Raw genomic sequence first — 26,999 nt, 5'->3', positions numbered from 1 at the left:
TAATTGAAAACCATTGTCTTTATATTTGTGATATAACTGTATTACATAATTCATGATATTGCAAGTATTGCAGGTATGGGTTTATAAAGCAAGAAAGCAGCCTTGTTAGTATCAGATTGAACTATAAGTCCTACGCACAGGATCTACGAGGTCTATACCGTTCAGGAATATGCTTTTACAGATCTTCATCAGTCCTGAGTGTCATTTTCGCAAAGGGGTCTATGCAAATGCCAACATTAATTTTTGGATTCCTCATGCTCTGAATATTCCAAAAATGTATAGTTTTGCTAATCTCCAAAAATTTTGAACGAAAAAACATAGTGAACCGGACTACAGCCTCACTCATCAGTGCAATATTTACACATTGGGGATATGACCCAATCAGAGAGGCTGCTTCACTGTACACATTATGTCCGGGATCAAGACACACTTTGGAAAGCAAGCAAGATTGAAGCAAATCGAGGTTCATTTTCGATAAAGTAACATGACACTCGCAGCAAAAGAGTGAGCCAACCTTTTGGAATGGTTTACATTACTTTTATTTGTAAACATTTTTAATGAAACTGTAATCATGTGCATTCGTGTTCGTTAAATTTTAAAACTTTCACTTTTGAATCACGAACCACCGGGAACCGATCCCCCTTTTTCCCATTGAAACATTGCCCAGACATTCGCACCATTTTCCAGGACCGTATCCTCCACGACTGCCGGGGTCCGACAGTAAATGAAAACAAATGAGTTCCCTTCCAAGGAACTTTGACGCAGGAAGAGGCCATTAGGCCAATCAAAGCCTGCACTAGACTTGCCAACTTGTGGTTGTTTGTCCATGCCCTATCCTTTTAAATGTTGTGTTCAGTAAGGAAGCAGCACGTACCACGTTTAAAGGTCTTTGGTATGACTTGGTCGGGGTTTGAACCACCAACCTCCCAGACTCAGAGCAGATGCTCTAACCATTACGACACCGAGTCTGGTGTATAGAAATTGGCACGGCACACAGAAAATGTGGATTTTAGGGAAAGTAATTCGCTACTGGCATGGTGCCAGTAAAAAATGGGGGAAAGAAACCAAACAACTTTGCTAACCGGGCAAGTAGAACTCTTACATATTATTCTGTCAATTTTTAGCAGGCCTCACCAATGATGATGCTCTATGACCTATGTGATGGCAAGTTTAATCATTCTTCAAGGAATCCCACATAAGAATACCTTCTCTAGAATATCACAAATGTTACTAGAAAAATCCCAGACCCCGCCAGGAAGATTCTGGAGACAAAGGTCTCTCTGTGGCTCGCAAAGTGCTGCTGTGCTGGCAAAACAACAGAACGAGAGCAATGCTAGGGAGGTTAATCATAAAAGCTTCCTTCCTGGGAAGTCTCTCGGGGACGCCTATAACTTTTCCCAACATGGTTTAAAAAGCAGGAACTTGATCCGATAAGTATCTGCTGCAAATATGAAGTAGGTGGACAGAAGCCGAATCTGGTACGACCTCAAATCTAGATCTCGGATTTTTTACGACCCATTTAATCAAAATAAAATTACAACACGCCACGTTTTAATTATATGGATTTGTATGAGAGATTAAGAGTGAAGAAAACGAAGGAAGGAAAAGAGGGTGGTGGTTCCTTTTTGAGGATTTTTTTATATGAACATCACACTTGGTAGTGTAATGGTTAGAGCGTCCGCTTCGAGTCTGAGGTCGGCTGATCGAATTCCAGCCGAGCCATACCAAAGACTAAATAAAAATGGGACATGCTGTTGCTCCCTCGCTTGATGCTCGGCATTTAAAAGGATAGAGTACGGACAAACAACACAAGTTTGCAACCATTGTGCAGGGTTTTGTGGGCCTAATGGCTTCCTTCTGCATTGGGTTTCTTTGTAAGGGAACATATATTATACAGTTATTGCACAGCACAAGAAAATAATGCAACTTTTTTTTAGCTCATTTAATATGTAGATACCAAAAATGCCTTCGGAAGGAATAAATCAGGACCTGTAGAAGCTCCACTAGCCGAAAGAGAGCTTTCACTGTCGTCTTTGTCATTGGTTTTTGCAGCGTGGCATGAAGGTTCATCGTCGTTCGGACAATGTTGCTCAGGTTGAAAGCATACAAAATGCCCTGCACACAAAACAAATATGGACAAGAGTTACAAACTTAAAACTTTGCTTCTCTTGCTGAACATCACCTGTGGAACCACAACTCAAAGAAAACATCAAATATTGAGACATTATGCAGTGTTGTCGAAATAAAAATAAAAATCTGGCACTCGGCGTGTTCATCACAGTCGACCATTCCAGTTATTGGGTTGTACACTTACTTTACCCTTTCATTTGTAGGCCTCCAAAAAAAGGTTTATATATTCAAATGAACTCACAATATCTAAATATTTATGCAAACTGACATTTGTAAACATCATTGAGACTGGAGGCCGGCACTCCACATGGCAGGCACAGGAAGCATTCCCAGCAACAAAGTCACGTGTGTTGTGCACAGGCTTAAAGTGAAGGCTTAAGTACATGAAACGTGTGAATGAACCTCACACAACTTCCTGGGCATTCATGCCAAGTGGAACACTGTTCAGTTTGAAAATCCATGTATTTTCTTTAACTTCAACATCGAATAAAAAAACAAAAACGAAAACCTGCGGCGTACCAATAATACACCTCTCCCCTTCCCCACCTCCGAATAAAATCTGTCAGACGTGTTGTAAAACATATTCCAAAACTGATAGAATCTGCAAATTGAAACAAATAAATATTTTAGTGAGTTACTTTGCTGATGCCAACACAGAAGGCAATAAATTGTCCCTCAATGAAAGAGAAATGTGCAAGACCATTGGTTGTGCAACGATTCAAGGTGATGCCAGAATGTTCCAAGTAAACGTTGCACTCCCAGCCTGTCTGTATTCTGGCTTTACATTGAAGGTAAATGTGATTTTATGAAGTGCTTTTGAGCAAGAAGTTTAGTCAGGTGTGGTACAACCCATCAACACCCCCCCCCCCCCCCCCTCCCAACCTCCCAAATGGTCAAACCTCCCAAATGGCTGGGAGTCTAAATTTATTAAATGAAACACAAACGAGAGAAACAAGGACGTATGGAAGAGAGAGAGACGAGGTAAGGAGAGTGTGGGAGAGTGGGAAGGTTGAGAGATGGGATTAAAACAAGAAATGGAAAGGGGGTAAAGAGTACTTAGTTCAAGACCGTCTACTTATCTCTCGGTTGCATCCATCAACAATAATACAAGTAATCAAAGAAGCCAAATAACCCAAGTACTGGCAGGTTACCTGGATGAAAAGATTGCAGCGGTTTGCTAGGTCATTTGAAAACGGTCCCTTGAACACGGTCGAATCCATCTTGCTCATCCAAGCACCCACGACCATGTAGTAAGACTGGATCTCTCTGTGAAAAGCAAGGATGGCCCAATTAGGCAAGAAACAAACAAGGAGGCAACAAGACAGCACAACAGATAAGGCTGATGTTCTCTCGTTGTTGTATGTGAATAATAGCCTGTAATAAGTGATCAATATTTCAGCAAATGCTCCAATGATTCTGAATGATGGAGTGGTGGTGGTGTTTAGGGTTGCTGTTGCTGATGCTGCTTCTGCTGCTGCTGGAATCTCCCACACAAGCTCACTTGGCTTGTGTCTGTGCTCTCTGCTGCAGGTAGGCCTCTCTCTGTGTTTGTACGGCCTGAAGTGTTTTACGATCGACCAGTTGCTTATCTGACGGTTGAAGGTAGAGCAGAAGAAACTTGTCCACAAACCATACCACATTAGCCACGAGAGTTACTGCCGGGATCTGCAATGCAAGGCAGACATCACAAATCTTGGAAAAATGGTCCCACACTTCCTGTCTCTTTCTGTAGCAACTATAGCATATAGAAGACAACACACTCATGTACATAAACCTTAGAATATTCCCTCAAATTAAAAATTGACAAAAAAAAAATCATTTAAATAAACTTGATAGCACTTGATACTTTAACTAGACTGGGGGTGTAATGGTTACAGCATATATCTTGGTCTGAGACGTTGGTGGTTCAAACGCCGGCCGAGTCATACCAGCATTTTTATTTAAATGGTGCATGCTGGTGCCTGCTTGATGCTCAGCATTCAAAAAGGATAGATCACCAACAACCATTGCACAGGCTTTGATGTGCCTAATGGGCTCCTCCTGCATTGAAGTTCCTTGCAAGGGAACCCGTATTAAATATTATATATATATATATATATATATATATATATATATATATATATATATATATATATATATACATATATATATATACATATATATATATATATACATATATATATATATATACAGTCACATGAAAAGGTAAGTACACCCCATGTAAAGTTTTGACTTTTTCAACATATTTCATCATACAGCTATTTGATCTTCATCTCAACAATATTGATAGATAAAGGTGATATAATATAACAAATATCATGAAACATTTACATTTTGTAGTCCATTGTATAATTTAAATAAACATAAATGCAAATTTCACATGTGGAAAAAGTAAATACACCCCATGAAATGTTTTTAAAAATCTTTTTAACATATGTGGACATATAAACATTTGATCTTCATTTAAACAGTATCTATAGATAAAGTTGATCTAATTGAACAAAAAACCTATGAAAAATTGACTTTGCAATAATTTATTCAACAAAAAATTAACAGATGCCATTTCCTTCTGTGGAAAAAGTAAGTACACCCTTGGCTCTAATAGGTGGTATTGCCCCCTTTGGCAGAAACAACCTCAAGTAGGCGTTTCTTATAACTGTCTACCAGTCTCTGACATCGACTGGGAGAAATTTTTGCCCACTCCTCCATGCAGAATTCTTTCAGCTGTGCGATGTTTGAGGGGTTTCTTGCATGCACAGCTCGTTTCAAATCCCCCCACAACATCTCAATGGGATTTAGATTCGGGCTTTGACTTGGCCATTCCAGAACACTCCATTTCTTTCTTTTCAGCCATTCCTTGGTGGATTTATTGGTATGTTTAGGGTCATTGTCATGTTGCAAGGTCCACCTTCGGTTGAGCTTCAACACTCCGACAGATGGCCTCACATTATCCTCAAGCACTCTCTGGTACAATAAAGAATTCATAGTGGATTATATGATGGTGAGCTGCCCAGGCCCTGATGCAGCAAAGCTGCCTCAAACCATAATATTTCCACCACCATGCTTTACAGTTGGTATCAGGTTCTTGTGGTCAAATGCTGTCTTTGGTTTTCGCCAAACATGTCTTCTGGTACTGTGGTCAAATAGCTCTACCTTTGACTCATCTGTCCAGAGCACATTGTTCCAGAAGTGCTGGTCTTTGCCTAGGTGTTCAATGGCAAACTTTAGTCTTACCCTGATGTTCTTTCTGGATAGCAAAGGTTTCCTCCTGGCACACCTCCCATGTAGATCAAATTTGTGCAGCCTCTTTCTAATGGTAGACTCGTGCACGTTGACATCAACAGTGGCAAGAGCTACCTGTGGGTCCCGTGATGACATTCTGGGGTTCTTAGAGACTTCTTTCAGCATCTTGCGGTCTGCTCTCGGGCTGAACTTGCTGGGGCGGCCTGGCCTGAACAAGTTGGCAGTTGTTTGGAATCTTCTCCACTAGTAGATGATCTTCCGGACAGTCAAATGATTGATTTCAAATTGTTTGGAGATCTTTTTAAATACCTTCCCAGACTCGTAGGCATCTCTAACCTTCTTTCTGAAGGCCTCAGAGAGCTCTTTTGATCTAGGCATGGTGACGCCACACACTTCAACAACAAAGAGCAAACCAAACTAAATGTCTGAGGTTTAAATAAGACAGGTTCCTCCAAGATTCTCTCTAACGATGTTCTAATCATTTGCACCTGACCTGGTGCACCTGATTCTAATTTTCGGTATTTGAAGTAGTGATAAATGTAGGGGTGCACTTACTTTTTCCACATGAGAAATTTGCATTTAGGTTTATTTAAATTATACAATGGACTACAAAATGTAAATGTTTCATGATATTTGTTATATTATATCACCTTTATCTATCAATATTGTTGAAATGAAGATCAAATAGCTGTATGTTGAAATATGTTGAAAAAGTCAAAACTTTACATGGGGTGTACTTACTTTTTCACGTCACTGTATATATTATATATATATATATATATATATATATATATATATATATATATATATATATATATATATATATATATATATATATATATATATATATATATATGTCAGAATTTTGAACGAGGTACATTTGGGGCTCCCAGGGGTCAAAATTTCTTTTTTTGGAATAGCTAAAAATCACCTTGATATCCTTAAAGCCCTAAGCCTGGGCTATCAAACGCAGCCAAACTGACACCGATCGGCCCAGAGGTTCCGTTTTTATTCATGGTCAAAGTTTCTCTTCCTTGTTAGCATAACGTAAGAGACCAAAATAAGGTCTCTTTGTAAACATTCCGTCACAAATGCTTCATTTCTGCATTTAAACATATAAGCAAAGTACCAAACATAGGCAATGACATATATCTACTTGTGTTTTAAGTTTCAAGTTCCTACTCAAAATGTATGCTGGTTTATGTACCGACAAATATTGGCTATTTTTCAGTTGTTTTCACCCAAACCTGTGTTTTTTAAATTGCACTCTTGACAAGTTTCTGTCATTTTGCAAATATACTTAATAGAACCTCCAAAAAGCACTCAGGTACTCTACAATACATGTGTTAATTAACTGGAAAATTTGCAGTTTGGGCGTCCGCGTTATCTATGGTTGTGTCTTGAAAATAGCTCAATATCAATTGAGAAATAAATCTCTCTTACGTTATGGTAATACCACAAGCCAACAAATCATTCTAGCTACTAACAAAATGGATTTATTTCCATACAACCATCAAAAATCAGAAGGATATTGTTCCTCCAGCAAACGAAACTTGCAATAAAGTACTAATCATACCTTTTTTATATACAAAATAGCAGTCCACTTGTCATGTGTACTTTTTTTCTCCTACTCGGCATTCAAGCTATTTAAATACACACTCAAACATCTCAAACTCGACTCGGATGGCAATAGACTCGGATGGCAATACGGATGGGACAAAGACTCGGATGGCATTACCGAGATGGCAATATCGGATGGCAATATCGGATGGCAATATCGGATGGCAATACAATTGACACTGTCATAAGAGATTTTTTATCGTGGCGTCACGTAAGAGACCGTTATCGGAGAAATACAATATTAGGCCCCTAAATCCAAAAATACATCATGAAACAGCTCATAAATACACTCAAGGCACTCTCAGGCTATGGATCGTTTGTTTCCATATGATATTTGTAAATATGGACATGTATGAAGTACTACAGTCAATGATGAACTGAAAATTGACACCAAATTTAGAGGGACTGACAGCAAGATCTTGATGTGACACCCATCAAAACCAGTTGGCAGTCATCCTACACAGCTCATTACAACCAAATACAACATATATTCTTGTTGAATACAATAATTAAGACATGTACAAAGCTTATGCGGGACTGCGGGTCTTTTTTTAACGTTCCGATAAACCTCTCGTACGTTACGATTTACGGGTCTCGTACGTGACGCTGTACAAACTCGCACGCCATTGGTGGCCATGAAACGAGAACGACTCACAGCGATTTTGGCAAGTACTTTCACATGTTCCTACGAATTAATCTCAAAATAAACCAGGTCTTGAGGATCTATGGCATCCTGGACAAGTACTTACGATACCATGGGGTCCAACGCCGATCTCACGTATGATATTTTTTTGGATTTCTCCGGCCAGACCGACGACTAACTTTCGCCAAACTTCTTGTTTCGCGCGGTGAGTAACTCGCTGAATACCCGGATGTAAACGCCGGGTAACAGGAAGTACCCGTATGTCGGCATTTCATGCCACAAGTTTTCGGTCTCTTACGTTATGGAGGAACGCTCTTCTTCCCGAAGATGCTGTTTCGGCTAGTTTTGCGTACTTAACGCACCAGGAGCGTCCCGATCTTTTGAAATGGCATAGAATTCAAGCTAATGTGATGGTCTGATGGTATATTTCACTTCGATATGCACTTACCTGGCTTACAGGGAGCATGACCGGTGCGTAACGTAAGAGACCGTTATGGTTTCTAAATTCACACTCAAGCTTGTTGTGTCTCAGAGAAACAAAGGAGGTCAATGATTTTTACAGAGTTAATATATACGTATAAGTGCTGTTTGTTGTGCCCTAAAGAGGAACTATGGAACACCCTGATATGTGTAAAACAGGGCTTATATAAATATATCTTACGTTACGGTTCATCTGCTTCATCCTATATGAGGAGGAGCTGTGACTCAGGAACTGACATGAGTAACACAAAAACACATTCAGTAGAGTAGTTATATAGATCTACTTTTATTCCAGCTGTGAAAAGTATCTGAAAAAGGCTTTTATAATGAACTAGCAGAAGTACCCGGCATTGCCGGGTGGGGCAGGGGAGGGGGAGGGGAGGGGAACGGGGGGGGGGGGGGGGGGGGGGAGCGAGCCCCTTGGCAAAGCGAGTGATTTTTTTTTTCATAGCGTCATAGCGTTCATAGCGATTTTTTTTTTCATAGCGTCATAGCGTTCATAGCGTCATCACGTGATCGCTCTGAGCGAATCAGCGCCAACCTGCTTTGATTCCATCGATTCCGTGCGCTGAAATGCGCTGAGGTAAATATGAATAAAAAATATGGATCGTCAAATATTTGAGTTCGGCCATGTTCGTCCCAGGCTCAATGGCCATGTCTATGCCAAATATCAAGCACATAAGCCTCTCCGTTTAGGAGTCTATCGGTAACATTACACACACACACACACACACACACACACACACACACACACACACACACACACTGTGTTTTATATATATAGATGCATGGCTTTGAAGGGTAACGAAATACTTTTAAAAATGCCCTTTTTCACCATTTTTTGAGGTTCAGAGGCTTATAACATGTAGATAATTGATAAAAAGTATATAAAACTATGCATTTTCTGAAAGCCGTGATTGTGTTCTACAAGATGACACCTAAATGTACTAATTCAGAACATTTGGGACAAAGTTATATAGGTTTAAAGCAATCAATGTGTGTTTTTGGGGATTTGTACCTCGTTCAAAATTCTGACACATATATATATATACATATATATATATATATATATATATATATATATATATATATATATATATATATATATATATATATATATATAATAGGCTAATGCTGTCTGTCTGTCTGTCCGTCTGGCTGTCTGTCTGTCCCACCTGCAAACACAGAAATGTTCCTCAAATAAATAAATAAATGAAGTAAAAGTTGCTTCAAATTCATCCAAACCAATGGGAAAAATCGAATTTTTTCATTTGTACAAAACATTAAACCTGGAAGGTGTAGAAGACAACAAATCGCTACTTTGAATGCTTCCAATTGTTTTTCAAAAATATATTTTCTGTTGAGAAATATGCCACAATACATTTCCTATGAAGACACATGATGATTTTGGAATTTCACAATACTCTATAGTGGTCTATACAGTTTATTTAATAGGCTAATACTGTCTGTTCTTCCCCGAAACACGGAAATGATCCTCGGAGACAATAAATTATGTAAAAGTTGCTTCTTATTAATCCACACTTAAGGGAAATGTATAATTATTAAATAAAAGTTGCTTCAAATTAATTCAAACCAACAGGAAAATTAATTAACACAAAGCCATTTACCCATTTAGTCTCTTACCTTTCGGTGGACGTCCATCAACGTTTTGAAAAGCTTTTTGTCTAGTGCTCGAAATATGTTAAAATGCAGGGCATAAAGACAGCAGATGCTCACGAATCTCTGTCGTGATTCGATTTCTGTAGGCTCCCCTGAAAGATATGCAGACAGACTAAAGGTAATGCAAACATCAACTATAATTGGTATTGTAACATTACCTATAATTATAACTAACACTATTCTTGTAATTTAACCAACTCGACCATCTTACTTTGTCCAAATGCGTCCACAAATTTTCGAAATATCATGCTCTATATTGTTTATGGCACTATCTCCCAATGGTGAAGAATCACTTAAAATTTTCTAGTATCCGGATCCGGCTCCAGATCTTCACCAATATCTAATCATTTCGTCCTGGACACACCCCCAACCTGTCCACCAGATGTCGTCCGAATCCGTCCACAACTTTTTGAGATATCCTGTTCACAGATAGACAAACAGACAGTGGAGAAAACATAATCTCCACCCACCTTTGGTGACGGACGTAAGTAGAACGGCACTCGGTGGAGCGTATACCTCCGCCAGGCTGAACAGTTTACGTTTTGTATACCCCTGATAGGCCGAATCTGGATTCTGAACTGAACCATAATCTAATCTGCTTGTTCTTGTCACCTACCTAACTCATCCACCATGTTTTGTCCTAATTAGTCCAGGAGCCCAGAAGGTTTACTCAAGTGAAAAGCGCCGGAACGTTTGACCTCATGGGCTGATGGGGTCATCCACCGACATCACAAAAATGCATTGCTGCCGGGTCTGACCCGTGGCTTTCCCCCCGAAATCACTCAATCAGTGACGCCATTACCGAAAAACCTATGTTTCTCAATATCTGGAGAACTATGCATGATAATATCATGAATAAGGTGTTTATACCCATGTTTACATGGTCAATAATTACACTGACACCCGCATTATTGCTAGAAATGTATAGTTTTCCAGATAAACGTTTAGTTCACCCACTCAGTTAGCAACACCATTGCGGAAAACCCCATTTTCATTAATATCTGAAAAACAATGCATGATAATATCACAAATAAGGTGTCTATACCCATGTTTTTATGGTGAAATATTACAATGCCAACTCTCGTGCTTGAAAATGTGGAGTTCGCCCTTAAAGTTGCCTACTGGAGTCGCACCATCTCTGTCTTTTGTTACAATGTGGCAAATAATGCATTGGTCTCTGTCCCTTTTTGTTATTTACAGATCATGGCAAATGACGCCCCCGTTTGTATAATTTGCAAAGAAAGAGGAGAAAAGAAACGTGCCCTGAAGTGTTTCAATTCCAGCAACTGGGAAACAGCCAAAAATGCTGCTAGACGGCGAAAGGCACTTCAAAGTGACAAGTTTTCGAACACCTCGGAAGAGATCAGAACAGCTGAGGGCCCAGAAGGCAAATATTACCACTCAGTTTGCCTCAGTCGATTCTGTGCTGTTAAGAGAGGAGCACCTCTAAGCACAGAACCATCTGAACCACCTCAGAAGACCACTCGTTCAAGTTCCGATCATCCTTCTACCAGCACGAGAGGCGTCCTTGGACAGGAATGTATTTTTTGTGGACAGAAGAGGAAGAGGAAGTTGCAGAAAAATGAACCCCTCAGCCAATGTTTGACCACAGACGGGAGCAAGGCAATCCTTCTTGCTGCTAAGAAAAAGTGCGACACTAGGATCATTGGACTAGGGGAAGATCTTATTGCAAAGGAAGCCAAATACCATAACAGTTGTCGTCGTGACTATGTAAGACTGCATGTGACGGATGAAGAGCAAACGTCGAATCGGAAGATGCACGATGAAGCCTTCAAAAACTTGTCGATGTCCCTCGAAAATGAAGTCATCAAAAACAAAACTCCCATGTTGGCGTCAGTAATTTTCAATTTGTACAAAGAAGAGTTTCTTGCTCTTGGAGGAACACAGGATGACATTGATAGGTACACTACACAAAGTCTGATATCGAAGATAAAGGAACGATTCCCGGAAATCCTCGTTGACAAACGAGCAAACAAATCTGGAAACCTTGTATTCCACTCATCACTGACGTCTGCTGAGGCTTTTGCCATGCTGACTGATTCCAATGAAAAGATTGAAGAAATCAGGTGTGCTGCCATGGCATTGCGGACAGAAATTTTTGCAATCCCCCAATCAAAGACCCCATCACCCACTTCAGTTCACACCCTGAAGGAAAATTCCTCAAGCATCCCCGATCTGACCCTCCTGTTCTTCTGTACTCTCATCAGTGGGGTGCAATCAGAAATTGGGGTAAATAACTCCAATAGGGATGTGATCGAGAGAAAAGCATTAGATGGTGCATCGGATGCTGTGTTCAACTGTACCAGAGTTAGGCCTTGGTGCATCGGATGCTGTGTTCAACTGTACAAGAGTTAGGCCTTGGAAGCATCAAGCCCTTGGGCTCGGGTTGGGAACACTGACAGGATCGAAAACAGTGTTGACCACCCTGAACCGCTTTGGTCATTGTATCAGCTACAATGAAGTGAAGCGGCTCGAGACTGAAATGGCCTACACCTGCTCTGACTTGGAGCAGGAAACTACTGCCGGTCTCCATCTGCGTGATGGATTGGGAACAGGTAATAATAATATTAATAATAATAATAATAATAATAATAATAATAATAATAATAGTAATAATAATAGTAATAATAATACAAATACACGTTTGTGGTGAAAATGTTGTGTTAATACCTTTTTATATTTTTCAGCATTAGCCTGGGATAACTACGATGTAAACATGGAGACACCAGATGGCAAGAATACTCTGCATTCAACAGTAGGGATATGTTACCAAAATCAACTTCCATCTGAACCACTAGGAACATAGGTATAGACACCTTATTCGTGATATTATCATGCATAGTTCTCCAGATATTGAGCAAAATAGGTTTTTCCGTAATGGAGTCACTAATTGAGTGATTTCGGGGGGAAAGCCACAGGTCAGACCCGGAAGCAATGCATTTTTCTGATGTCGGTGGATGACCCCATCAACCCATGAGGTCAAACGTTCCGGCGCTTTTCACTTGAATAAACCTTCTGGGCTCCTGGAATAAATTTTGTGCTAACAACTAATTGAAATATTATGCTATATTTATATCTTTTTTGGCACTCTCTCTCAATGGTAAAGAACAACTCAAAAATTATAGTATCTGGATCCGGACCTGGATCTTCACCAAAATCTAATCAATTCGTCCTTATCACACATCCAACCTGTCTACCAAAATTATTGAATCCGTCCACAACTTTTTGAGATGTCTTGCTCAGAGACAGACAAAGATAGACAAACAGACAGACAGACAGAGGTAAAAACATAACCTGCGTCACCTCTGGTGATGGAGGTAATAAATAAATTAGACTAAACAGTATTATCCAGAAGCAAGGTGGGAATATGCCCCGCCTCTTTTTGACATTCCGCACATGCCTGGGGCACCTGCATCACACACACCAGAATAAAAGGTTTATATATTCAAAAGATGGCAGGCTCATACACATGCAACCTTTTACTGATACCGATGAGTGTACACCATGCTGTTGGGGCATTAAAAAAACATCAGCACGGTTTTGTTTGTTGGATGCTCCAACATGTCTGCTGGAAAGAAAAATATATATAAAATAATCAAGTGTCGAGTGATTGCTTGAGCTCGTCCAAAGGAAGGATTGCTCTACAACCCTCACGGTGGTTTTTATAAAAATGCTCAATGGATGCAAACACTTCACTGTTAATTTGAAGTCGTGTATGTACTCAAAAAATTAGTTTACATCGATATAAAAATGCATCAACCGTGGAGAAATCCTATTTCCGTATTTTGTGATCGAACAAAGATGCTCTACTGAACGCACAAAATTAGGGCAAAAGTGTAGAGCGTGGGTGCCGGTGTGAAACAGGACAAGGGCCGAGACGCAAGTCTGGACGGTCAAAATATGACTAGAGTATGAAGGCCCTTAGTCTGCGCAACAACTTTTAATCGTTTTGGGTTTTCTAGGGCATGAACAGCTGATGCCACAGCTCAAGAAAATGACAAAAGGTAACTCCAACAACCAAATTATCATGCATCAAAGTCAAGCTTCAGTCAGATTCTGCAAAGTATTGTTGCAGATATGAGGATTGCATTTTTTGGATTGTGTGTATTGTATTGTGGTAAATTGATGAACATTGTTTGGATATGGCCCCTCCTGCCTCCGGAGTTGTGTAAAGATAAAAAGGGCGTCTCGGTAGTTATTCCATGAAACACCACATTGCAGGACCCGATAAAACCCTTGTTCAGTAGCTTATATCTTATTATGTGTTTTAGAGTAAGGCCTTGTCTTCCATTAGAATAATACTCCATTGCATCGAATCAATTAAGAATAGCTCCCCTTCAATAATTCCATTTCCCAGCCAAAATCTCCATCTGCGGGTAAAGCAGTTCACAAGCTGGGGTGCACGCCCTCTCATTTCGCTGCTATAGTGAATATGTGCTCCGTGCTCTGTTTGAACAGGAGGGGCGGGGTCGCCCGGGAGAGGCAAGCCCAGGGCGCGCCACGAAGGGCGGGGCTGTGCAGCCCCATGCCCAAATAAGGAAACAAGCCCGTGGCTCGCCACGAGGGGCGTGCCGTCGGCGCGATGCCCAATTAAGGAGACAAGCCCGTGGGATTACCATACAAGGTCATGAAACAGAGCACGGGGGAGGAGGGCGGTACCGAAACCGAAGGGGGTGTGTCAGACCCGCGCTGAAGGTTTGGAGAGAAGGGTGCGACGATCGCTGGGGCAAGCTACACGAGGGATACGGCAGATGAGTCCAAGTGCGTAGGAGGGCGTGTCAGTCCCGCGCTGGAGAGAAGTGAGAGGAAGGGAATACGAGCTGAGCTGCGGGGAGAGGAGACACGAGAGATACGGCAGAGGAGTGCAGCCCCGTTTCAACCAGCCGCGTGAAGCCCTGACGGTGTGCGCTGTAAAGCCGAATATAAGGCGCTGCCGGCTCCTCACTTCCCGCCCGGAGTGGACCTGCTCGCTGTGCCCTGTGATCCCACCTGCTCATCCTTTCCAGCCATTCCTGCCTGCAAGTTCCCCATTTGCGTACGTGAGTTTGTTTTGTTCGTGCTGTCCTGGGTAGTAACTAAGTCTGTATAAGCTAGTAATTTTCACTGTGTCACCTGCGTCTCATGTCCCCTGTAAATAATCGTGACTGCTCTTTTTGCTTATGTGTGTAAATAATAATAAACCCCGTTACTCTTCTGTATGTCTCCTTCTTCCTCTTTGCATTCGTCGTCTTAGTATTTTCCCGATTGAATAGCGGTGGCGCGATACGGCCAACGTTTGGGTGAATCGGGTTTAGTCGGGGAACAACTGTTCGGCCGCGGTTACCTCCGCTCGGTAAAAATAACATCTAATCCGCGAACCGTAACAAATTGGTGTCGGGGAGTGAGATATGGACCCGAAGCGCGCTTAACGCGCTCAAAATTACAAGCTGCTGGAAATTTGTGTTGTAAAGCAAAACCCGAATTTTGAAATCACGCCATGGCTGGTCAAGGCGACGGGATGCCGGTGGGAGAGATACAGATAGACGGGGTAGAATCGACCCAGGACCTCGGAGAAATGTATGTGGAGGAAAGGGTGGAGGAGAGTAAAGAAGGTGTGGTTGAGGGGGTATCAGGCGCACAAAATGGCGCTCTCGCGCACGTGGTTGAGGGGGCCACGGCCGCGGAACCAATGAGCGCGGTCCAAATGCAAGCCTTCATGGCCCAATTCATGGTGGAAATGCAGAAAAAAAACGACAGTATGGAACAAATGGAAGACAGAAGGAGGGCTGATAGTGAGAAAATGGAAAGCAGAATGATGGGAGCAATGAGGGACGAAGCGAGGGGTACCGTTGAGGGGTTAGACAAACAATTTGAGGGGTTAGACAAGAAATTTGAGGGGTTAGACAACGGGATAAAAGAGGTAAAGAATGGGTTAATGGGGGTGGAAAATAGAATGGCTGCCCAGGAGAATCAGTTAGAGAGGGTGAAAAACGGGTTAATGGGGCTAGAAAATAGGATGGAAGATAAATTGCGGGCAATAGGGGAGCAATCCGCCCGAGAAATTAAACAAATGGGAGAGCAGATAGAGGAGGTGAAAATCGGGGTAGAAACCAAACTGGATGCTCAGAGGGATGAATTGGGACAGATGAGGGTGGCATCTACAAAAGAGAGGGAGGAGATGAAGGAGGAGATACGACGAGGTGTAAGTGAGGAGGTCTCGGGGGTACGCGAGGAGGTAAAGCGAGGTGAAAAGCGTATAGAGAAAGAGGTGAGAAATGGAACGGCTAGGTTACAAGGGGGCATAGAGGGTCTGACGGAGGAGGTGGAACAGCTGACTGAGGGACAAAAAGAACTAACGGAGCAGGTTCAAAGGAACACTGCGGTACTAGGAGGGTTAAAAGCGACACAAAACGACATAAAAAATGACTCGATAGCGACACAGAGGCAATGTCAGATGGTACGTGACGGACGGACAATGAGGTTGGACGAGGTGACAGAGGTAATGGAGACGAAGGACCGAGAGGTGAGGACGCACATAGAGACGGTCAAGGTAGCCTTAGAGGACGAACTTGAGGAGACGCACCGGGAAATAAAAGAGGTGAAGCAAAAATTAGAGGAAGTGGAAGAAGAGGTGAGTGAAATTAAGAAGAGACGGACAGAAACTAAGAGAGAAATAAAGGAGGAGGTGATGGATTATGTACAAGGTCGGTGCTCAAATCGTGATGATGTGCTCGCAAACCAAATAAAGAGTTTGCAGGTGGCGAAGGAGGTGCGGAGACGAGGTGCCAAGGTGAGTGGCGATATACGTGGAAATGTATATGATGTGAGGGGAGCTTCAGTCGGCTTGAGGGTTGCTTTGGACCCGGGTGTTCGTGAGATGCCGTTGGTGAAGTGTGCGACAGGTCTGGTGTGCGAAAGAACCGGTGTGCGAGAATGTCCGACTCTGGGGTGTGTGAGGAAAAAGTGCACGCCGAGGAGTGAGTGTGCTGTCAAGAGTGAGTCGGTCGTAGCGCGTGTGCGAGGGAGCACATGGAAGCGCGTAGTGAGGAGTGTTACAAGGGATGTAACGGAAGCATGCACGCCTGTGGTGAGTGTTACAGAGGGTGTAACGGGAGAGTGTGCGCAAGAGTGTGCGCGAGAAAGGTGTGTAACGGACAGGTGCATGAGGAAAGAGTGCGCTGTCGAGAGTAGAGGTGAGTGCGCGACCGAGTGTGGAGGTGAGAGTAGTAAGAGTGACACGGAGCGTGAGTTGGTTGTGACAGGTGAGAGAGGATGTACACCTGGAATGGAAGGATGCACACCTGGAATGGTAGAGCGTGTGTGGGAATGCACACTTGAGTTGGTTGTGAGGCACGTGGTTGGGTGTGCGAGTGAGAGCACACCTGTGATTGTCACAGAGGAGGTGACCGAGGAGGGGGCGCGAAGGTGTGTTGGTGAGGTGTGCGAACGACGAATGTGTGCCAAGGTGTTCGGTGGTCAGGTGTGCGACCAAGTCTGTGAGCGGAATGAGTGTACCTGGGTGTGTAAGAGAAGGTGCAATGACGAGGAGCATGGGAACAGCTGGATGTATGAGCAAGGAACGGGCTGCTGGGTGTAAGCATGCAGGTGAGGCATCGACGGTAACCGGGTTAGAGGTTAGAGCGACTTATAGCCGAATCGGGCCCTCGGTGCGTGCCGGGTTTCGCGTGCCGCGAGGACCAGCGGGGATCCGAACCACGGCGGGTTCGAAAGGACCGCCGTACGGGATCCATGCTGGGCCACGCTTGGAACGGCCGCGTCCGTGCTCCGCTAGGCGGAACGGGCAGCCCGATAGGAAGGGTCGTCATGGCGACCCCTTTTTGTTGAAGCGTTCCGGCAGGTCGAGATCGGGACATTGGATGGCTCCGTGCCGAGGTGGTGCGTGGGATCTCGGCCCGGGTAAGCCCCCGTCCCTGCACCGAATGCGGGACGTATCCAGCCGCTGGCACAAAACAACCCGCATTCATTGCTCGGCTTTACGAAGCCGAGCTCTGGAAGTGAATTGGCGCACCGAGAGGCACTAGTAAGTAGACTGTGATGAAGAGGATAGTGTTTTGGCCCCGAAATTAGAAAAACAAAATTTGATGATTGGCAAAGGATTGGCAGAGTGATGATTGGTAATGGTACAGTGATTGGCAAATTTTTGATTTGTTGGATTTGGACGAGCAAAATGTATAGTGAGAGATCCCCGATGTGGTGGGATGGCAACTCTGTCATCCCTCACAGCGGGGGGCAAAGGAGCACTAGTGTATGGGGTTGATGGCAGTGAAAACTAGCCCGGGAGGGTTAGGATATATCGTGTGTAGGGATCTAGAGAGATGACCTTAGGTGACGTTAAGGTTAGGTAGTGACAATGACACCTGTAGTGGGGACGCAGGTAGATTAGTGTGGATGATAATGACGAGGGAGCGCAATAATGTAAGGGGCGACTGGGAAGCGCAAGTTTCAGAGGGGAGCAGTTAGATGAGATGATGCCGTGTGAGCGTTGGAAGTGTATAGAAGTGTATTGTGAAAAGTGTGTGAGGAACAGGTGTGATTGCACAGGTGTGCAACTGGACAGGTGGATGGAGCAGTGTATGAGTGAGAGAAGGTGATTGTGCGTTGTGTTGACCGAATGGTCCAGGAAGGAAGGAGGGTGCAGGTGGCACCAGGTGTGATTGCACAGTTGTGCAACAACAGGTGAATGGAGAATGGTTGTGTGAAATACATTGAGTGTGGAATATATGGAGGATTGGAATGGATGGTCGTGGAGCGAGTATGGTGGAAACTATGGAGTGGAGTGGATGGTGCGAAGGTGTGAATGGGGGAAGAGTGGACTCCCATCACGAATACCCGGGGAGGGTAGTGTAAGTGTTAGGTAGAGGGTATAGGTAAATTGTGGTTGGATATTGGCATCTGTGGTGCGGGTGGAAGAATGGTGATTGGATGGGTGCATTAGTGTTGTGGAAATGGCTGGGCGTGTAGCCTGTTAGTGTGTGTAGTTGGTTTGGGCACTCCACCACTGTGAGGATGTCGGCCAGGTGAGGCCGCAGGTGGGCTCTGGGAGCCGGTAGAGTTGCTGTGGATGGGGCCCGAGGATCCGGAGGACGGACCCGGGTAGCCCAGTGCCAGAGGGCACCAAGGGGTGACAGAGCCAGGAGGGGCCTTCCCCAATTAGATAGGTTAGGGTGAGGAGCTAGGTAAGCTCGGGTGGCAACTACAGTGGTGGAGGTGTGCAGGTGGGTAGACCTGCTGGGAGAGCTACACGTCTCAGCCCAGAAATTGTGCAAGGGCACCGGGAGATGAATCGGGGGAGTGAGACCCCAAATTGAGAAGCACCACAGTTTGGTCAATGGGAATTGGTTTTTAGAACCCATAGTGTAAGTTGGCCAATGGATTGGTAGGGAAAGACCCCGGGTAGTGTAACGTGTGTTAAAGTCATTTAGAGGATAGTTAGGATGAAGAATCTCCTTGCACCATCTGCATCCACTCACCTGAGGTGACAGGTACTCCACACCATGCCATGTTTTGATTATTTTTTATGTGCAAATGTTTTGGATTGTGAGACGCATCATGACGTGGGTGTGACATTGTGCTTTGTTGTTCCATCTCTTCCTCCTTATGAGGATTGATGATGAATTGGGTGATGGCAAATTTTGAAGTAGAGGGATTGTGGAGACGAATTTGGTATAGGGGAAATATGGGGAGACGTGACGGTAGCGACGGATTTGTAAATGTGTAGATTTTTGTAAATATGGGGTGAGGGCAAGGGTAGTGTAGGTGACAGGGGGGGTGACGTACGGTAGGGACGAGCTTTCTCACTTCGCACTCCGTACGCATTTCGCCCTGCATTGCCTTATTGATGTGTACCCTTCTGACCTTACCCCTCGCTCATCTGTCTTCCCCCCTTTTGTCTCCCACATGACCTGTGCGCCATTGGGCGCCGAGGGGAGCGTGCGTGAGTCGGCCATTGTGCGCCCGGAACTCCCAGAACCAGCTGTCTGCATCGATGCACCACATTATGGACCACATGTCTGTGGCCGAGCACCACTTATGGACCCCATGGGTTGGGGCATGGCCCCTCTGCTGGAACCGGCCATGAGGGCCCAAAATCTTGCTGGCGGACCTTGGCCACAGGGCACCGATGCCCCACAGGTGAACCACACTAGTCGGCCCTGTGGGCCATAAATAAAATAAATAAAATGGACACGTTTGGGCAAGTTTTATTACAAATAGGCCGCCAGCAAAGAAAAAGACAACATCTGGAAGAAAGTAAATAGCCAGCAGAGGGAGCCGAAGAGCAAGAGACCACCTGCAGGGTTAGGGGTTGTTGTTTTTATTTTCATGAACAATGGTGACTGCACCGATTGGTGCTTGAGGGTGTGTTGGTGCGTTTTGGGTGCTTTCATGGTGCATTGATGCAGAGCAGACTGTCTCCCCCCCAGAAAGAACAATTACAGGTCCTGGGTTAGTCTTGTAAATAAAAGTAGTGTCAATTGTAAATAATGCTCCCCACCGTCAGTGTGTAGTTTGAAGACCATTCCGCAATTCGGTTAGCTGTGGGCGTGAGTCTGTTAGGCAGGGTGCAATGGAGCAGCGGGACACATCTATCTATGTTTTAAAACTGTCGCACTCAGGGTCAGGTTAAACGTAGAGGGAACTACACCTACGTGTCACACTAAATTAAAGTTATAGGCCCAGGACGTGCCTAAGAGGAGGAGGGTGCAGTGTTGCGGATATGAGGATTGCATTTTTGGGATTGTGTGTATTGTATTGTATTGTGGTAAATTGATGAACATTGTTTGGATATGGCCCCTCCTGCCTCCGGAGTTGTGGAAAGATAAAAAGGGCGTCTCGGTAGTTATTCCATGAAACACCACATTGCAGGACCCGATAAAACCCTTGTTCAGTAGCTTATATCTTATTATGTGTTTTAGAGTAAGGCCTTGTCTTCCATTAGAATAATACTCCATTGCACCGAATCAATTAAGAATAGCTCCCCTTCAATAATTCCATTTCCCAGCCAAACTCTCCATCTGTGGGTAAAGCAGTTCACAAGCTGGGGTGCACGCCCTCTCATTTCGCTGCTATAGTGAATATGTGCTCCGTGCTCTGTTTGAACAGGAGGGGCAGGGTCGCCAGGGAGAGGCAAGCCCAGGGCGCGCCACGAAGGGCGGGGCTGTGCAGCCCCATGCCCAAATAAGGAAACAAGCCCGTGGCTCGCCACGAGGGGCGTGCCGTCGGCGCGATGCCCAAATAAGGAGACAAGCCCGTGGGATTACCATACAAGGTCACGAAACAGAGCACGGGGGAGGAGGGCGGTACCGAAACCGAAGGGGGCGTGTCAGACCCACGCTGAAGGTTTGGAGAGAAGGGTGCGACGATCGCTGGGGCAAGCTACACGAGGGATACGGCAGATGAGTCCAAGTGCGTAGGAGGGCGTGTCAGTCCCGCGCTGGAGAGAAGTGAGAGGAAGGGAATACGAGCTGAGCTGCGGGGAGAGGAGACACGAGAGATACGGCAGAGGAGTGCAGCCCCGTTTCAACCAGCCGCGTGAAGCCCTGACTGTGTGCGCTGTAAAGCCGAATACAAGGCGCTGCCGGCTCCTCGCTTCCCGCCCGGAGTGGACCTGCTCGCTGTGCCCTGTGATCCCACCTGCTCATCCTTTCCAGCCATTCCTGCCTGCAAGTTCCCCATTTGCGTACGTGAGTTTGTTTTGTTCGTGCTGTCCTGGGTAGTAACTAAGTCTGTATAAGCTAGTAATTTTCACTGTGTCACCTGCGTCTCATGTCCCCTGTAAATAATCGTGACTGCTCTTTTTGCTTATGTGTGTAAATAATAATAAACCCCGTTACTCTTCTGTACGTCGCCTTCTTCCTCTTTGCATTCGTCGTCTTAGTCTTTTCCCGATTGAATAGCGGTGGCGCGATACGGCCAACGTTTGGGTGAATCGGGTTTAGTCAGGGAACAACTGTTCGGCCACGGTTACCTCCGCTCGGTAAAAATAACATCTAATCCGCGGACCGTAACAGTATTGTTGCTGTTTTGGAAAACCCCAGGGAGTTACATTCAACACACAAGGGATCACCAGCATAGTTTTGTCTAGAGTAATTGTGTTCAGCTAAATACCCGTCTTCCCCTTCCTCCTACCCCACTCGTATCAATGGAAGGGAGAAGATGCACTGTAAATGTAGTTAGAACTAACCCATTGGTTGTTATCTCCATTTGTGGGTTTTATGAGGTGGGAGGAAGTTATTCCTGAACTCAAAATCTTCACCTCCTTTTTCAGTATTCATGAACCAGATTGTGAAACTATCCCCTTTGTGCCCTTCCTCATTCTCAAACACTCACTCCCCAACTTTGTGCTCCTCCTCATTCTCAAACGCTCGACAATCAATCAGCGTGGCGGAATCCTGAAAGGTGGATGTCAGTGGAGGCAGGAAGAAATGCAATAAAAGTTCAGACGGAGAGATACTAAGTGGAGTTGTTGTGTGAAGTGCGTGTGCCGAAAGCAGAAGTTCCAGAATTCTATCAGTGTGCGGAGTCCAGAGTTTCGAAGTCAGTGTGCGGAGTGCAGAGTTTCGAAGTCAGTGTGCGGAGTGCAGAGTTTCGAAGTCAGTGTGCGGAGTGCAGAGTTTCGAAGTCAGTGTGCGGAGTGCAGAGTTTCGAAGTCAGTGTGCGGAGTGCAGAGTTTCGAAGTCAGTGTGCGGAGTGCAGAGTTTCGAAGTCAGTGTGCGGAGTGCAGAGTTTCGAAGTCAGTGTGCGGAGTGCAGAGTTTCGAAGTCAGTGTGCGGAGTGCAGAGTTTCGAAGTCAGTGTGCGGAGTGCAGAGTTTCGAAGTCAGTGTGCGGAGTGCAGAGTTTCGAAGTCAGTGTGCGGAGTGCAGAGTTTCGAAGTCAGTGTGCGGAGTGCAGAGTTTCGAAGTCAGTGTGCGGAGTGCAGAGTTTCGAAGTCAGTGTGCGGAGTGCAGAGTTTCGAAGTCAGTGTGCGGAGTGCAGAGTTTCGAAGTCAGTGTGGGGAGTGCAGAGTTTCGAAGTCAGTGTGCGGAGTGCAGAGTTTCGAAGTCAGTGTGCGGAGTGCAGAGTTTCGAAGTCAGTGTGCGGAGTGCAGAGTTTCGAAGTCAGTGTGCGGAGTGCAGAGTTTCGAAGTCAGTGTGCGGAGTGCAGAGTTTCGAAGTCAGTGTGCGGAGTGCAGAGTTTCGAAGTCAGTGTGCGGAGTGCAGAGTTTCGAAGTCAGTGTGCAGAGTGCAGAGTTTCGAAGTCAGTGTGCGGCGTGCAGAGTCCCGAAGTCAGTGTGCGGAGTGCAGGGTTCCGAAGTCAGTGTGCGGAGTGCAGGGTTCCGAAGTCAGTGTGCGGAGTGCAGGGTTCCGAAGTCAGTGTGCGGAGTGCAGGGTTCCGAAGTCAGTGTGCGGAGTGCAGGGTTCCGAAGTCAGTGTGCGGAGTGCAGGGTTCCGAAGTCAGTGTGCGGAGTGCAGGGTTCCGAAGTCAGTGTGCGGAGTGCAGGGTTCCGAAGTCAGTGTGCGGAGTGCAGGGTTCCGAAGTCAGTGTGCGGAGTGCAGGGTTCCGAAGTCAGTGTGCGGAGTGCAGGGTTCCGAAGTCAGTGTGCGGAGTGCAGGGTTCCGAAGTCAGTGTGCGGAGTGCAGGGTTCCGAAGTCAGTGTGCGGAGTGCAGGGTTCCGAAGTCAGTGTGCGGAGTGCAGGGTTCCGAAGTCAGTGTGCGGAGTGCAGGGTTCCGAAGTCAGTGTGCGGAGTGCAGGGTTCCGAAGTCAGTGTGCGGAGTGCAGGGTTCCGAAGTCAGTGTGCGGAGTGCAGGGTTCCGAAGTCAGTGTGCGGAGTGCAGGGTTCCGAAGTCAGTGTGCGGAGTGCAGGGTTCCGAAGTCAGTGTGCGGAGTGCAGGGTTCCGAAGTCAGTGTGCGGAGTGCAGGGTTCCGAAGTCAGTGTGCGGAGTGCAGGGTTCCGAAGTCAGTGTGCGGAGTGCAGGGTTCCGAAGTCAGTGTGCGGAGTGCAGGGTTCCGAAGTCAGTGTGCAGAGTTCCGAAGTCAGTGTGCGGAGTGCAGAGTGCAGAGTTCCGAAGTCAGTGTGCGGAGTGCAGAGTTCCGAAGTCAGTGTGCGGAGTGCAGAGTTCCGAAGTCAGTGTGCGGAGTGCAGAGTTCCGAAGTCAGTGTGCGGAGTGCAGAGTTCCGAAGTCAGTGTGCGGAGTGCAGAGTTCCGAAGTCAGTGTGCGGAGTGCAGAGTTCCGAAGTCAGTGTGCGGAGTGCAGAGTTCCGAAGTCAGTGTGCGGAGTGCAGAGTTCCGAAGTCAGTGTGCGGAGTGCAGAGTTCCGAAGTCAGTGTGCGGAGTGCAGAGTTCCGAAGTCAGTGTGCGGAGTGCAGAGTTCCGAAGTCAGTGTGCGGAGTGCAGAGTTCCGAAGTCAGTGTGCGGAGTGCAGAGTTCCGAAGTCAGTGTGCGGAGTGCAGAGTTCCGAAGTCAGTGTGCGGAGTGCAGAGTTCCGAAGTCAGTGTGCGGAGTGCAGAGTTCCGAAGTCAGTGTGCGGAGTGCAGAGTTCCGAAGTCAGTGTGCGGAGTGCAGAGTTCCGAAGTCAGTGTGCGGAGTGCAGAGTTCCGAAGTCAGTGTGCGGAGTGCAGAGTTCCGAAGTCAGTGTGCGGAGTGCAGAGTTCCGAAGTCAGTGTGCGGAGTGCAGAGTTCCGAAGTCAGTGTGCGGAGTGCAGAGTTCCGAAGTCAGTGTGCGGAGTGCAGAGTTCCGAAGTCAGTGTGCGGAGTGCAGAGTTCCGAAGTCAGTGTGCGGAGTGCAGAGTTCCGAAGTCAGTGTGCGGAGTGCAGAGTTCCGAAGTCAGTGTGCGGAGTGCAGAGTTCCGAAGTCAGTGTGCGGAGTGCAGAGTTCCGAAGTCAGTGTGCGGAGTGCAGAGTTCCGAAGTCAGTGTGCGGAGTGCAGAGTTCCGAAGTCAGTGTGCGGAGTGCAGAGTTTTCTGGGAAGTGACGTTACTTTCACCAAACTCAGTGGCAGCGTGTGTCTGGTCAAGTCCGGTGTTGTCTCATGTATTTATCTGCATGTGTGCGATTTGTGTTGCTGCTCCTCCACAAGCTTTAAAACTTGTTAAAAAAATAAATAAATAAAAATAAATGTGTGATGTAAAACTGTTTCATTCAGGTATGCAAACCTAACAACCATATCATATGCAAAGAATAATAAATGTACACATGGTACTCAACAAAATATAATAACGTACCAAGTTTGGCCTCAATTGCCAAGAAGTGTGTGCGGATATTGTATGCAAACTCTTCCAAAAAAACACTGTTCTTGGAAACCATATTCTCCCCCTTATCAAAAGGGTGTTCCATGCAATTCTGCAAAGCAATCAAAACACCTTCAACCAATACGTATAATACGACGGGCGTTTGTTTAAAATGTTCTGCCAATGAGATACAATAGCGTAAGGATGTTGCAATGTTCTTTTTTGATTTTCAATGTATGACTTGTTTGCTTTTCTAGCATGTTCAACTATTGCATCTAATTGGTTTAAAAAAAAATGAGAACGAACGCACGCACATGCACGCACTTGATAATGTGATCAGCTGCAGAGTATAGTCAACACAGTTGCAAAAGATACGTTGCTCGACACCAGAAAAGTCAGACGTTTTGATGAATTATTTTCACTTCCCATCCACCTCATCCCAAATATATTATGCAGTGCCAAAAGCACTCTTATGTGTGACATCCTTGTCTCCATATTCCTCTTCGCTCCTCTAAAGTCTGGTTTTCTGTATACATAAATGATTAAATTAATTAACTAAACCAAATAAATAAATAAACCAACAGGGTTGGTTGTAGAATAGGGGAAAACCGACTTCGATAAACACCATTGTTGGTCTAACACTTAACTGCTTCTGCTACATTTATTGGAACTGGGCACTGGAGAGTTGTATCTTCTTAACATCGCTAAAAAGGGATGTGAGCAGCGTTGCATTTAAATGTCAATTAGAAGTTGCCTTCGGATGATGGTGTTTGACCTTCGTTCAATAAGCAGTCATGGGGCTGGAATGAGTTGTTGGAGCAGGAACGGTGAGTTGCTGCATTGCATTATTCTTAAACTAGGCCAAATTTCTGAAAAAGATTAACAAAAGGGCATTTTTTATTCGAAGTTCGTATCCAGTCTTTATAACCTAATACAAGTGTGTAGATTTATCAAAACATAGGGGCACTACCCCTGGCGCTCACCTGGTAGAATAAACTATACTGCAACGACGAAGGGTATTTTACACCGACTTCAATGGTTGCTAGAAGCTTGTAGAATCATACTAACATAATCATAAGACTTTATAAACAAAGAAAAAAATACCTATTTTGGGGGGCAACCCTCCTCCCCCAACCCCATATACCTCCTAAGACCCCAATTTTTCTAATGCCTTGAACAAACATTGGCACATCATGGTTGATTAAGGTTATGGAAAAGTTTCATCGAAATTGCACGTGTAGTTTCTGAGAAGAAAGCAATTACCTATTTTGGGGGGCTACCCCCCATAAACCCCCAATGGGGCCGATTTTTTTTTTATGCCGCGAACATACTTTGGTACCTCACAGGTGGTGAAGGTTGTGGTCAAGTTTCATCAAAATTGTTTGTGTAGTTTCAGAAAAGAAAGCAAATACATATTTTGAGGGGGTTAAACCTGGATCCCCTTTGACCCCCCCCCCCCCCCCCCGTAGACGCCAATTTTTTTTAATGCCGTGAATAAACTTTGGTTAAAACACAACAAATATCATTCGTGCCAAATTTGGTCGCAATCCCATCAGCAGTTTCGGAGAAGAAGTTTCAAGTGTTTACGGACGGATGGACTGTCTGACTGATGGACAGACGGACGGACGGACGGACAACGCGCCATCGCTTCGTTCCAGGTAAGCTAAAAATACAAGACCAAGCTGAAATATTAGTTTTTGAGCCTCTGATCCAAAATCGAAAAATTGTGTGATTGTGCGGGCGGGCTAATGTCTTGTATAAAAAGTTAACGGACGGACAGACGAACGGACGGACAGACGAACAGACGGATAGAAATCCGGACATTACGACCAATTTTATAAGTTCATCTCTTCGAGAATCAAGATGAGATTACCGAATAATAGAAATAATGTCTATTGTCCACAGAAAATAGTAAATTGCACTGTCAAACAAGGCTCACTATAAACAAAGCCAATGAGAACCGCAAGACTCTTCAA

General features: G+C 45.0%; 1 protein-coding gene across 1 annotated transcript in view; it reads right to left on the bottom strand.

Moving 5' to 3' along the window:
* Window positions 1–26,999, bottom strand: part of WASHC4 (WASH complex subunit 4) — a 124,264-nt gene that overhangs the window by 70,792 nt on the left and 26,473 nt on the right. The window contains exons 11-15 of the mRNA XM_068131439.2: window positions 25,018–25,135; window positions 9,761–9,888; window positions 3,632–3,795; window positions 3,282–3,396; window positions 1,990–2,115 (exon numbers count right to left, since the gene is read on the bottom strand). Of these exons, the coding sequence (XP_067987540.2) occupies window positions 1,990–2,115; window positions 3,282–3,396; window positions 3,632–3,795; window positions 9,761–9,888; window positions 25,018–25,135 (651 nt within the window). The remainder of the gene's footprint in view (window positions 1–1,989; window positions 2,116–3,281; window positions 3,397–3,631; window positions 3,796–9,760; window positions 9,889–25,017; window positions 25,136–26,999) is intronic.

Source organism: Myxine glutinosa, chromosome 11 (assembly GCF_964187855.1).
Source record: "Myxine glutinosa chromosome 11, kmMyxGlut1.1, whole genome shotgun sequence".
NCBI classification, from domain to species: Eukaryota; Metazoa; Chordata; class Myxini; order Myxiniformes; family Myxinidae; genus Myxine; species Myxine glutinosa.
This window is presented reverse-complemented; position numbering and strand designations above follow the sequence as displayed.